Source organism: Sander lucioperca, chromosome 10, assembly GCF_008315115.2.
Source record: "Sander lucioperca isolate FBNREF2018 chromosome 10, SLUC_FBN_1.2, whole genome shotgun sequence".
Classification (NCBI taxonomy): domain Eukaryota; kingdom Metazoa; phylum Chordata; class Actinopteri; order Perciformes; family Percidae; genus Sander; species Sander lucioperca.
Window position 1 is genome coordinate 20198826 of NC_050182.1, and position 14506 is coordinate 20213331.

Below are 14506 nucleotides of genomic sequence, written 5' to 3' on the forward strand. Positions count from 1 at the left end.
ACACCACAAACGCCAATATTTACAGTGGGAAATGTATGATTATGTATTAAGTGTTGAGTTACGAGTCATGTTTCTGTTAATGGGCACGCAATAAAAGCATTAAGAGAACCACTGAAAATGGGGGAGGGGTTGGGGGTTCCCCCTGAAAAAGTAATGTGGAATAATACATTAGTAATAATGTGTTCAGTTAGTTACATTGAAAAGGGACTTTTCGGTGTGGACATTATGTAACTTCGCACAGGAAAAAAAGGCACACATAAGATATAACACCCTCCCCCCTAAAAATAGCCTTTTAATATCCCACCACTTAACCGGCAGATGTGACTCAAATCTACAGTGGAGTTACAGCATGCAATTCCTACTGTCATATCACTTCAGCTGCAAAGAGGAGAGGAGCCGGGTTAAAGAGGAAGAGCAGATTTAGGAGGAGTGTGATGAGCTGTGCCTGTGGGTGTCAGCTCACTGTAAGGATTCATTTGGAAACCAAAGGCATCAAGGCGACCAGTGGTGGACTGTAACTAAGTACATTTACTCAAGTACTGTACAAATGTTGAGGTACTTGTACTTTACTTGAGTCTTTTCTTTTCATGCCACTTTCTACTTCTACTCCGCTACATTTCAGAAAGAAATATTGTACATTTTTTTTTTTTTTTTTTGGGGGGGGGGCATCTTGGGCCTTTATTTATATGACAGCTGAAGACATGAAATGGGGGGGGAGAGGGGGAATGACATGCAGCAAAGGGCCGTAGGTTGCAGTTGAACCCGCGGCCGCTGGGTCGAGGAGTGAACCTCTATATATGGGCGCGCTCTACCAGTTGAGCTACCTAGGCGCCCTCCACTACATTATTCTGACAGCTTTAGTTACTAGTTACTTTACACATTAAGATTTTTTGCACAAAAACCATATGAAGTTTATAAAAATGATGAAAAATGTATTCTGATTAGACGATTAAACACTTAGTTGTTCGACAGAATTGTTTGGATTGTTTCCAGTTTCGAAAATGTGAGGATTTTTCTGCATTGACTACTTTTACTTTTAAAACTTTAAGTACATTTTCCTGACGATATTTACATACTTTAACTGAAGTAACATTTTCAATGCAGGACTTTTACTTGTAACAGAGTATTTTTACAGTGTGGTATTAGTACTTTTAGTTAAGTAAAGGATTGAAATACTTCTTCCACCACTGAAGCCGACGTGACGTTTAAGTGGGCAGCAGCATGGCCTCTTGATTCCAGGCTGTTCTCTAACTGGAAGAGCCTTGTTCAAGCCCTTGGGTTTAAGTGTCAAGACACGTCACTCTAACCAGGTGTAGAGGTGCTGATCTGACCCTGGCCTCTAGAAACTGTGCAGGGGATAAAACTTGTGACTGAGGGTGCTGAATTGATGTCACGGGTATACAGTACAAACCTGCAGCAGGCCTCCCTTCAGGTCCAGCAGCAGTTTAGGGGGGCCGGGCTCAGGTCCAGGGCTGCCGCTGTGCCGACACCACCGAGCCTCCAGGGAGGTGCTGCAGGAGAACGGCCCCAGCAGGAGACGGCTTCGGTCCTTCAGCCCTGTTCTCACCAACAAATCTTGCAGCTCCAGCTGCAACGACGCAGCCTGAACTGCATCTAGGAAGAGAGGAGGGGTAGCAATGAATGGCATGTAGAGCACAGGGGGGGAAACTACAGAGGGAAAACAGAAGGTAAATTACCAAAAAAATATTTGGACTATGATGAGGAAAAATGTCTTTGTCAATGTCACGTAAGTGGTTTGTGGATAAAGTAGGAGCAGTCACTAATTTATTTATTACACATTGGGGGGGAAAAAGGTGGAAAGAGGGTTCAAATAGACGGGGAATGTCTAAAATAAATACTAGTTTCAAAGGGAAATATTGATATCTCTAATTATGTATAAAAACTAACACAGCTCATTGATACAAGTGCAACCAAGCCAGATGAAACTGAAACGCATACACAGTTCAACCTTAAAATTCAGTTGCACGAATGCTTGCCTCTGATTTTTTATACTAAGTTCAATTACAACAGTCTGTCTATGTAATAGCAAAACATACAGTACAACCACATCAACCACATCACTGGCCTCTAAACTATCCTACTCATTTGATGTTATTAACATAAACACTTGCCTCTGAAAGAGGAGAGCATGATTTTTCCTCTAACAATTATGCTCAAACTATAGTATACTGTATGTCTCTGCCTTTTACTTTGTTTCTGAATCTATGGAATGATAAAAAAAAGTACAAGTTTGCTCAATTTAAGTGGACTGTTATGCACTAATGGAAGTTATTTATTAGACTGGGTACAAGTTGCCAGAGTGAGGAAAATGTACCAATATTTGGTTCTGAGGCTAAAAACGTACAACATGCAACCATCAGTTAATAGAAAGAGCAGATGTGACTCCTGTCCGTCTCTGAACCGAGGTGTTCTGGGGTCTTGGTAACACACATTTGAACCTGTATGGATTCAAGTCCTGTGATCTGGTAAACTAAAAGGTTTAGCAGACAGGACGACATGGAGAAAACCCTGATGGGACCCAGACAGAGAAGCCAAACAACCACTCATCCTGAAAGAACCAAAAGTAGCAAAAGCCCCAACTTAATAAGGACAGCATTCTCTGCCCTTTCCATTAAAACAGAGATGTGTCACTGTGGTCACAGGCTGTATTGAACATGGTCTTTTGGTCCCATAAATCAGCGGACTGAAACCCCTTCTACTAGTCGTTGACATGGGAGGGCTGATCTGGTCAGTTAAAGCTACATCAGCAGCAGCCCACTTGGAAACCTCAAACCTACATGACTAATAACGCCCTGAGAAGTGGCTCTTTAAAATTGCTTTTTAACTCCAGTCTGGCTGTTGGTCTGGGAACGTAAAACAAAGTAGCGACACACCTGTTTCAGTCCCTAACTATAAGTATTGTATTATAGTTCCTATTAAACAGCTGTTTTTTGCAGAGGCATCTCTACAATACAACAAGGGGTAACCTTCTCTAAAACTGAAAATGAACACCCAGACGTTATTATATGAAACTAGCCTGTCCTTAAACAACTCTTCACACAATAGAATTTGTATTTATCAAATTATTTATTCTGTATTGTTATTTGTGGATAAAACACCCGACACCCCAGTTATTTAGGTATCCATGTTAGTGCTTTTATATATGTATATATATTTTGTTTCTATGTCAGTTCTTTGAGAAAAGACTTTGACCACAGTGCACTTGGGGTTCACTTGGGGTAAATCAGGATGGAAGAGATGGAAAGGCATAAGAAGGGAGTGGGGGAGGAGTTGATAAATGAGGAGACAAATAGATATAGACAAGGAGGGAGGGAATGAGACACAGAACCAGAGGGTGTGAGAGTGAGTGAGCGAGGATTTGATGAAGATGTTTCATGCAGGCGTCCTCATATCTTTCCAGGCTTGGTAAACTGACTAAGGAACATTTTATTCAACATTAGAGCGCAATAACACAACAGGGGGGTTCGAATGAAAGAGGGCTTCTCTTGTATAAATCATTCTGGGGGGAAATATTATACCGGGATGACTCATTTCTCTCAGGAAAGACATTGTTGATGCAAGTTGGCAGTTTACCTGCTAATATCTTCTGGTGTTGCAGCGCAGAGCGAGCTGTTAGAGATTACTTACTCAACTGTGGACATCAGGTTTATTTTCATGGCTAGGATTTATTAGACAGCACAAGGGAACTCCCAAACTGGCTTAGTAAATGGAGGATCTTTCATTCACACATGTATAAAAGGAGACACAAGCACATGTACATAGACACAAACTGGAAAAAAAATGCCCGCATATATGCAGATTTTAATGCATATGCACAACCATGCACACCCAGGTGAACAAGTGGAAACAACTACACCCGCACACACATTTGCGCACACATGTACAATGTGTAGCAAAGTATGCTCTCCAGTCTCACCATGCGTCATTTACAGCCCAGCTGACCGCAGCATCCTGGTGCTAAAGCCAGCAGCCAGCACTCTTAATAATCAACCTAATTGGGAGTGGTTTTAATGAGGGGAATCCCTTTCTTTCATCATTTCTCACTCCATTCTTCCATCCAGGCTGAATAACAGTCAGAGGCACATTTCTCCATGCTCTCTCCATCCCTGCTTTTGCCCTGTATGGCCATAGTACTGCTATTTAGGTTGGTTTCCAGAGATGTGTCAGCAGACAGCCCAAAGACATTACACTGCTCAGCTGTGAAGTACTGCCATAAGAAGGGAGGGGCGGAGGGAATGGTAAAGGGGAAAAAAAGAGTTGGGAAAGTATTGGAGGATGAGGCAGGCGGTACCTGCGTTCACTTGAATAGAGTATGTAACATATTTGCAGATGGTGGGTAAAGCCACATGAAGCAAGAGACAATGAGGAAGAGAGAGAGAGATGGAAGAAATAACAAATTACATGGACACAGATAAATGAGAGAAAACTAAAAGAGCATGAGATTGATGGGAAGAAAATAAAGCAGCAGCAGCAGTAGCAGCATCCTTAGACACAGTTGCAGTAAGAGAGATGATAAATACTGGAGGCCAGTGTAGAGACAGTCAGCACTTAATACGGCTCTGCACCGTACGAGACAAACACAGATACACATGTGCACACATGCCCCAGAAATACAAAGACCTTTCACAGACATCAATCACTATAGCATGACATAGGGATGAACAAGAACATTGTTTTATGCCACTAAGACATACACACTCACTTACATGCAGAAAGACACAGGAGCAAATGGGCTGCTGTTGTTTTGGGGGTATTTGTGGTGGCTACGCTATGTGTTTGGGGTTTAGTTGACTGGCTCAGATGGCGCTGAATGAAATAGATCTTTGCATATGAAAATGGCAATGGCGCACGCACGCACGCACGCACGCACACACACACACACACACACACACACACACACACACACACACACACACACACACACACACACACACACACACACACACACACACACACACTTTTTGTGAACTGTTTTTGTCTGTTTTTCTAAATAGTAAATTAAATAATCGTTTAACACTACTTTTTAGCCATAAGTAAGCAAGTACAAAGTAGTAGTAGTACAAATAATATCTGCCCATAACTGCAGACAAAGAGCAGTATATGGAAAGCACTTCAGTGTACCAATCCATGTACAATATTTAATAATAAAAGCCAAAGTGTGTGGTGGGGAATATAGGCTGGATGGAAATCTTCCTAAAGTGAAATACTTTTCTGGCAAATGCTTGGGTAAGATTAGATAGAATCTGAGACATTGATTTACCGTGTCGGTTTCTCCCTGGCAGCCGTTATCTGACCACTGCCTGGCTGATTTATACCCCAGGATGCACTGGTATCAATTAGAAGAAACCTAAAGGAGTCATTACCTAACTAGCAGAGGCCCCCGAAGACTGTCTGGGATGGTAAGAGTAATAGAAGTAATATACTGTCACTCACCACAGAAATTCACTATACCTCACCACAAGACCACTATAGGACACTAGAGGAAACTGGTTTCGTAGCAGGGGACACCGTCGGCCAAAATGGCACAATGCTACGGAGCTGTGCGTCATTCCAAGCCGTTACACAGTAACTGATGAGTGTTGATAAGTTACATATGGGTTCAATGACAGTTGCAACACATTAGCAAACACAGCAAATTACGTATGGTAGATGGGTTTTCATTTCTTAATAATTAACATGTATGAAGATAATGCTGCAAGTAGAGAGGTCTTCCCAGAATTGGAATTTTCACAGTATGCCATTCTGCTACCCAACTTAAGCCTGATGGGTGCTGACAAATTATCGGGTTTTAGGTCGAATTCGGGCCATCTCATTTAATACAGCTTCAGGCTCGGTGTGGTTTTGGTTTTGGTAATTTTCAAATGTAATTTAATAAGGAATCACTCTCTTTCTCTCTGGCTGCTCCAACAGTCTGTGTCTGGGTGAACATGTGTCTGTGGGATGTGTTGCGAGTAGGACATGCAGGGCCCAGTGGGAAAAGTGAACGAAACAGCAAAACTATGTTAATAATGTTATTTGTTACATTAACATGGCAAACTAACGCTCCGTACCTGATAAAATCAAGCACAGTGTTGCTAAAGGGGGGCTTCTTGAAAATCTCCACTGATTCAGGACAAACTTCTTTATTATTGAACCTTATGGCCTTAAATAACCTATGATTGTGCTTGCACATAGTTTTGTTCTGGATTATGACTGTTGAAGATACCAGCCACGTTAAAGCAGATAGTTTCGGCTGCAATTTGTGTAATGTTCTACTGAACATGTACCTTTGTTTCATTTTGTAAGCCACTTGCCCTTTGTGCTGGTTGGCCGCAGAGTCTCTGGGCCCTATTTTAACAATCTAAGTGCACGGCGTGGACCTTGGAGCATTGCTATAATGATGGAGGATTTGCACCATAATATTTTTATTTGTAATCTTTTGCATGTGTGCGTGCTGCTGTGCGTCCCTGTGTGTGTAACAAGTATAGTGTGCGCGCGCTGTGCACGAGCCTAGGAGCATTTTACTAATTTGCTGTTAAAATAACAATGAAATGCTGCGTTATTGACTTTAGACCAGGTTTTTGTTGGTCAATGGCGCGATCACTTCCCGCTGCCTCAAGATAGCAATACTCCCAGAATGCACCTGAACACACCTCCCTGTAAGACCAGGGTGCAGAGATGGGCGCCGTGCATTTGCTATTTAAACGACGTGGGCGCCGGACGGGAAATTGACAACTGCATCGGATACTTGCGTCAGGCTTTGGGCTGTGCTGCGCCGGGTGCAAGATAGGACCCTTTGTCTGTGTAGGTTAATATTATGACCGTTCCCAGGCCAGTTAGTTTTTATTTGTGAGAAAGTAGAAATAACATCATATAATGTTGGGTCTGTTTAGGTTCAGGTCTAAAATTTGGCACTCGTGGGTTCAGGTCTCAGCTTCATGCCTGTGTTGACCTCTAGCTCCTGTATCAAGACATGCTAAACAATTAGAGAAACAAGTCGATTTTAGCAGAAATGCTCCTTCTGAAACTAATCTATAGAGATTTCACAAGGAGATACATTCAAGTTTTTAAGATCACATATTGAATTTAGCCCACTACTGAGACTTGGCAAGCACATTTTAATAACCGGGTCTTTGTGCTTGTTGCAAGTAAAGCTATTATTATACGGGATATGTACTAGAGCTAAAAGTACATTAATCGATTTGTTTGTTTGTAATCGATCGTTGATTGACTGAAAAATAATGGGCAACTATTTTGATAATTAATCCTCATTCTGCACATTCTCCTCCAAATTGTGAATATTTGCAGCATTTCTTGGTTTTATGTGAGAGTATATTGAATATATTTTGGTTTTGAAGAAATGGTTGGACACAGCATGCAATCTAATGAGGTCATCTTGGCCTGTAGGATATTGTGACGAAAGGTTTTCACTATATAAAAAGTATTTATCATATCGATCGCTAATTAAAGTAATCGTTACTTGCAGCCCTAACATTGTACCACTGTTCTGATTAGCCAGAGTATGGTCAGTTGGTTCAACAAGGCTCCATGCTGAGAGCCACCAATGTTCCACAGAATATGAGTTCTCAACATTTAACAAAGACTACTGTTCAACAGAGACTGCAAACTCATGTTTGTCTCTGATATTCAACTACCACAATCTCACAGCTTTCTTACACTTCATGTCTGTAACCAACTAACTGTAATACATCTTGATCTAGACTCTGCAGCCATGTGTTTGTGTGTGAAACACCTTGCCGGACAGTTTTTTCCCCCTATGTCTTCTCTGTGATACATTTCTATTATTAATGCATTGAAAACTATTTATTAGTTGGGTTAACTTGCCAAATCATAGCAGGGTGTATTTCCAAATATAAATCTCTTCATGTTTGGCTTTTTCCCATGTCTGCTTTTCCCGGACTATTGAAACAGAAATAATATGATAAATGGAAAAGAGGCTTTCTTTCAGCAGAGTAAACAAACTGACATGATCGTAACTCAAGAGATTGGCCAGGGAAACAAAATAAAACTTGAAAAAAAAAAAAATCAAGAGACAAATAAATAATGGGTAGCTTTCACGTCGTTCTACGAACAGAAGTTTTCCTTTACAAGTGTGCTGGAGTAAATCACCGTGAAGAAGCAGGGGGTCCGCAGAGGCAAAGGACCGAGGAGAAAGCTTTGTGTGCGTGTGTGTGTGTGTGTATATATGTTGTTGCATGCATATGAAAAAGTGCGCACTAGTAACAGGGGATGTCGATACGTATGTGTGTGTTCTTAGGAAATCGGGGGCACTCTATGGGCAGTCTGATGGAGAGCTGAGAGATTAGGGGAGGGTCTTGTTTCATGGACCTTAAGACATATGTTCTCTCTCTCAGGCCGCCCCCCTCCTTTCTTTCATTGAACTATAAATGCCCCCCTACCTTGGGGAGTGGTGAGCCGAGGACGGAGGGAGGAATGTGGGGCTTCCACTTGCTTTTCATTAACACAGGATCTGGTAACACACCTCACTGTCAACCTAATCCCCTCTCTCTCCATCTTGTCCCCTGGCAGAGGGGCTGCCATGACCAGGTACAGAGCCCCAGATGTTCCATGGATGAGGAGGGGGGGGGGGAGAGACAGGGTCTTCACCCCATTTGCAGCTATGGATGTACGCTGATGAAGACAGGGTGGGGTGGGGGTGAGTGTAATGGCATATACCGAAGAGACCCCTGTTACTGCTCACACATAGTAGTCTGCCTGTCTTCTGCTTTCCCTTTCTGTCCTGTATTATATCTCCTCTCTTTCTCTTTCTATCTAACTTTGTTTTTTGACAAACGTGTTTTCCTCATCTGCTCCTCTGTCCTACAAGTCATTCACCTGTTCTACTTTCTTGTACTATATAAGTCCGGTCTGCTTAATCTGCATTTTTCTCTTTGTCTAATCATGTCTTATTTTCTAGAATTTCTTTTATCTGACTCCTCTTCCTCTCTCCCTCTACTTCTATATCTCCATCACCCTCCTGCTTCCCTATATTTACAACTCTTCCCTTCTCTCTTCCTCCCTCTCCTATTTCTCTTTGCACACTGGCATCATTCTGAGGTCTGCTCAGGATGTGCTTCATCAATCAAGCAACAACAGTAGTAGTACATACTGTAGCGGTAGTAATACTACATTCTCCTGTCTTACATCTCTCATGTACAGCCTCTCCCAGGGGGGTCATTCCCGCTGACTTATTGTGGCAGCTCAAACGCTCAACCTAACAGAACGGGAATCCTAACCTTTATCTTTGTAAAATTCCAAGGTATCCATTTTCGGAGGTACAGAGCGGACTGGAGAGGCCAGAGTGCTGAGTGATGGAGGCAGTGCAGCTAAGGCTAAAAGTCAGCAGATACATCTATTGTCACCAGCGATCAGTCTGTGTAATTGGAGACAGTTTGTCTCCTTTCAATGGAAACAAATCTGGAAACACTATGTGAAGAAGCCCTCAGGGAAAATCCCTGTGTGTGTTGTGACAAAGATCTCTAAGAGTGCTAAAGTTATCAAGCAAGAAAAAGAAGAAGACACAACTGGGTGAGACAAACATGTTATTCAGCGGGAGAACTTCTGACACCTAATTAAAAAATACAGTTTCCCATGCAACAAAAATCCTCTTTGTGGGCATTTGGTGCCATGTACACTGAAATCCTCCACATGAAGTTTTAACATGCTCTCAGAGATGAAATACCAGGGCTGATAATGAGATCTACATACAGGATCTTAAACCTCTCAGGTATTTCAGAGAGCACTAAAATATGATATATGAGGAGCTGAATGAAACCTCTGGTACACACATGATGACAGCATTAGTTTTATGGCAGTTATTATAATGTCTTGTTCGGAACAGACATAAATGATGGTGTGTTTTTTGGACCATAACAACAAACACTATTTCAAAGAGTTTGGAGCCAAACTGGGGATGAATGATCCAATGGATGTCAATAAACACCTGGGGTCCTGATCCCAACATTTCTATTTGCGTCCAGTCAAATTATAATGTCTTACGGGCGTAGCTGTGGCTCTGTGACAAGGTGCTGGTTAACTGTGGGGCAAACAATATCCATGAAAAGACAGTTTACTGCGCACTAATCTCCACTTCCTGTGTTTACTGTAAACAAATCAAAGAACTACTATTAACAAATCTCTTTTGAAAAGTATTTCTATGTGCAAAGGAAGAGAAAACACGATAAATAGTAGAGTCATGTGAAAGCAAAGTGAGCGGGAGGGGATTAGCTTATATATTAGTACAATTGTCTCTGAACTCTATTTCTTTTTCCATTGCAGTGCACACACAGTTTTGACTGTGTTTATCGAAGTCAACACATCAAAGATGGATGAAAGCTGAAAAGCTGGTGAAAATCAGAAGAGGGCAGCAGTGCTGAGTATTGTGTCACTGTGCAGTTATGCAGATTTGAGTAAACAAAGTGCAAATTGTTTGAGGTTTTAATTAACATTTTCGACAATCATTTTATCCGGAGTAACCCAATATAACAACATCTGTCAAACAGATGCAGGCACTTAGGGAGCCCAGTTCCATCTCTGTGCTCATCCCCCTGCAACCCCAGTCAACATGGGATGTGTTACTCAGTGGTACCGAGGTACAAAACATCTACTCACAAAATAATGAGTGTTCCTTGTTATCTCCTGCATGTGTCATGTCAGCCTCTCACCCTCTTTCATCTGTTCTCTTCCCATCTGCTGTCAAATTAAGAAGACATGCCCAAAAAAATAAAAAATAAAAAAATAAAAAAATAGCTTAAGACTGAAACACAAACCAAAATTCCCTGATCATCTGTTACAGCGCATCGGCTCACACCCAACGGCACAGAGAAATTGGAAGCTTTTTCATTTACATTAGCATTAGCAGTTCTGATTTTTTGAATGGAAACACTGTCATGCCTTCTGGATAATAGTCAGTGTTGATGATGAAGGGTTAGGGTTTGGTCCCAACACAAAAATAAACATCTCTCGCACACACACACACACACACACACACACACACACACACACACACACACACACACACACACACACACACACACACACAGTCTCACGACAACTTTAGATCCAAGACTAACACAAACATCTCACTTTACAGTTTACTGACAAACCTTGTTTTTGGCAGATGAGGGCTTTGCTAGCATGTGTAAAAAAAAAAAAAAACAGCAATATTCCAAATAAAACTAAAATCAATTTTGGTATTTGGTTCCCAGTGTGAGTGAATGACAGTGTGTCAAATTGTCTAAAAAGGCAGAGACATCACATATTCTTCAACAAACAAGGGTGGAAAGTGGAAAGTTTGACTCAGTGCAACACATTGAGATACTGAAGAAATATTCCAAATGGATTTATACTTTTTCCTCTTCTTTTTTTTACTGTACAACCTGCTGTTTAATTAAACACATTACTATGCATGTTGGGAACATGTTGCACTACCTCGGCTAATACCTAATCAATTTGAATATGAATGAATAACAAATATAAGTGTGGTGCACTGGGTATAGCTCTCCATCAATATCTGTTTGGTTACACACTGACATGAAACAGAACAATTTGTTCTCCAGTACATTTTTGTATTGGATATCTGTGTACTCTGTGTACATGTGCTTCATTTTCAAAGGGCCTGGGTTGGTTCCTGTTGGTGAACACGGTGAGCTTGGGTACTAGGCAAATGACACCACAAAAAAAAAAAAACATGTACGTTTAGTGGAGTGTAATACTGAGTCTTAAATTTGTGGTTTCTTTAAAAGATGATACAATTTGCCAAATGGGGTGAAGTCATTACAGTTGTTTCCAATGTAGCTCCACCTGTTTCAAGAATTTCTTTGAAACAAGTGTCAATGTTTTTTTCATTTTCACATAAAAAAAAAAAAAAAAAGTCCTAATGAGTGAGTCATTTAAGGTCCAGGCCCTTGTTACTTTGGATTTAAACACCACGGATCATTTACTGAGCTCAGAGAAGTCTTAGTAGGGGGTTGGAAAAAAGAATATAAAACGTTTCAACGGTCTAGTTATAGAAGCAGCGCAACTGTGTACCTTGTGCTTCTCGTGTGCCCACATAAGCTCAATGTTATTTTTTCTTGTTCCTGCAAGAAATTAAAGAAGTTTTTCTTTTACTCACCTTCTATTCTAGGCCCTGACTTCACGTTCAGACTTCCTGTCATGGCCGACACTGCTACAGTCACGCTGGGCCTCATTGGATGGGCCTCTGTCTCCATGACTACTACAATCTGGGCAGTGTGAAGAGAGACCTTGTGGAAGGACAGCGCCAGGGCCCCGACGCTGCTGGCTTTACCCAGGGCAGAGGCCTGATGGTGCGGCTCGAAGCGAGAAGGAAAGGGCCTCGGCAGTGTCTTTGTAGGGGAGGTATGAGGGGTGGAGGAAGCAGATGGTGGTTTACTGGAGGTATCCCACGTGGTGTTTGGTAGGACTTTCTCCAGGTAAGATTTGGCCTGCTCCAGCTTTGCCAGTGTGGGGTTGATTTTCAGAGGGCGCCATAGCTCCACATTTACCTCAGCTGTGGAGGGAGATAGAAGAAAAGAAAATGAGGAGACGAAAGAAACAGTAAAGAAAAGAGACAAAATAGCAATGTTTTTAAAACTGTGCTGGTCAACAAAACGCTCAATGGTGGGTTAGGTGCCCCCAACGTCTCCTTCTAGGCAGTGCTGCGACCGTTGACTTCAAGGCACCTAACCTTAACCCTAACCCTAACCATAACCATAACCATTGCCTAATCCTAGTGCCTTCCAGGCAGCGCTGCCTGGAAGGAGACGTTGGGGGCAAAAAACACCATCGAGCCAACCAACAAAACGTTACAAACAACTCCCTCTATGGAAAGTTTCTAAGCAGTCTCTCTCAAAATTAGGGAGTATCTCTTGTGCTCATCCTGGTTTATATTTATGAAGTGCTGAGTGATAAATAAAACAAGACAGGAAGAACAAAGAGCAATGCTTTTGGGCAGATAATAAAAACATGACTTTATTGTCAAGACAAAACAAAAGCTACCTCATGACAGTAGTACACTGAGTAGAACACAAACTCTCCCCGGGGGGTTCTGTGTGTATTCGGTTTGTTTTTTGGGAATGGGAAATTATTATTATATATATCTTTTATGATTCAATCTAGTGAAAAAGTGTTTAGTCTTCCTCAGTGCTAAAGCAGGCCCTCCTAAACTATGTTAAACCAAGACCCGAATTGAATAAATCCACTTCTGGCTGGGGCCCTTGCTCCTTAAAACGTACTCTTGTCATTTGGAAACCCACTATAAACTGGACACAATTCATTTGAGGGTTTTAAGAAAAGGCAGTTTTCATAAATGTCCCACTGAGCCAGATCTGTTGCTATCTAAACCATGGAATACTGCATGGTACCATGTCTCGTAAATCAAGCGCTCCTCCTCTTCTAATCATTCAGCTTTGCATGCAAGGACCAAGTTAAAAAACAGCTGGGCAGAGTCTCAATCTCTTTCTCCTTGTCTTATATGCACACACACACAAGTACTGGCTGTCTCACTGTAACATCCTAACGTGACACTGTGGAATAGCAGAAGAGAATCTTTTCCTAATGCCAGCCACATAAATCCAAGACTCCTCGGCTCTCTCCCGTTCTACCTCTCTCTCTGGTGCACTGCAGCCTTCAAACACTTGACTGGAATTTACAGAGACACATGAATTAACTCAATGCCGTTTTACACCACTTCCATTATCCCATTTTTCCACTTGGTCATGATGATGGGAGAGGGAAGCAGCCGAAAACAAGCACAGCTGTTTTTCATGGTCTCATCAAGGCACCAGAGTTTAGAGGGTTTTAAGGGTTTTAGGCCTCCCGTCTGTCTCCTTCCCAGGTAGGAGCACTGGATGACATGAGCGGGAGCGCTGCCAAGCTGCCCTCAGGATTGTTTCTCATTTAATCCAGTGGAAGTGAGGCACATGGTCAAATGAAAGGATGGCTGGAGAGAGGAATTGGGAGGAAAGATAGGTGGAATTTGCTTTGCAATGTAGCTTATCATTTCCACTTGACTTTTTACCAGAAAACTTTCCAGTGGTGGAATAAATAGCCCATATGCAGCTGTTCCTCTGCTCCTCTCCCTTCTTCTTTCACCCTTTCATTCTCGCTCTGTTTCATGTAGCCCATTCTTCTGCTTCTTTCTCAGTCCTTTCTATCTTTTACTCTTCCTCCACCCCTCAATCTAATCAACCCCTCCCCCCTCTGTAATCACATAAAGCTGTCTCTGATCACCCAGTCAGGGCCAGCGCCGGGCCTTGCCTGGCTCTCTGCACAGGGAGACCTGGTCCTCATTATCGATTGTCCTCCATCCCGAGGTCCCTCTTTCCCCCCGCCCTGAAAATCCAATTCTACCCCTGACACCCAGCCAGTTCTGGTGTGACGATAGGGGATTTATTATGTGTTTATTCAGAAACTCACCTGGCCTGAGAGAGCAGGATACTGCTCGCTATAACCCCAAGGTTGTAATACTTAACCTATATGTATC

The 14506-nt window shown here is 42.1% G+C and overlaps 1 protein-coding gene across 2 annotated transcripts in view; it reads right to left on the reverse strand.

Moving 5' to 3' along the window:
- The window catches only part of LOC116066562 (vacuolar protein sorting-associated protein 13B), a 353457-nt gene that overhangs the window by 83184 nt on the left and 255767 nt on the right, over positions 1-14506 (reverse strand). For both annotated transcript variants that reach the window (XM_031322688.2, XM_031322689.2), the window contains exons 38-39: positions 12137-12532; positions 1412-1614 (exon numbers count right to left, since the gene is read on the reverse strand). In XM_031322688.2, the coding sequence (XP_031178548.1) occupies positions 1412-1614; positions 12137-12532 (599 nt within the window). The remainder of the gene's footprint in view (positions 1-1411; positions 1615-12136; positions 12533-14506) is intronic.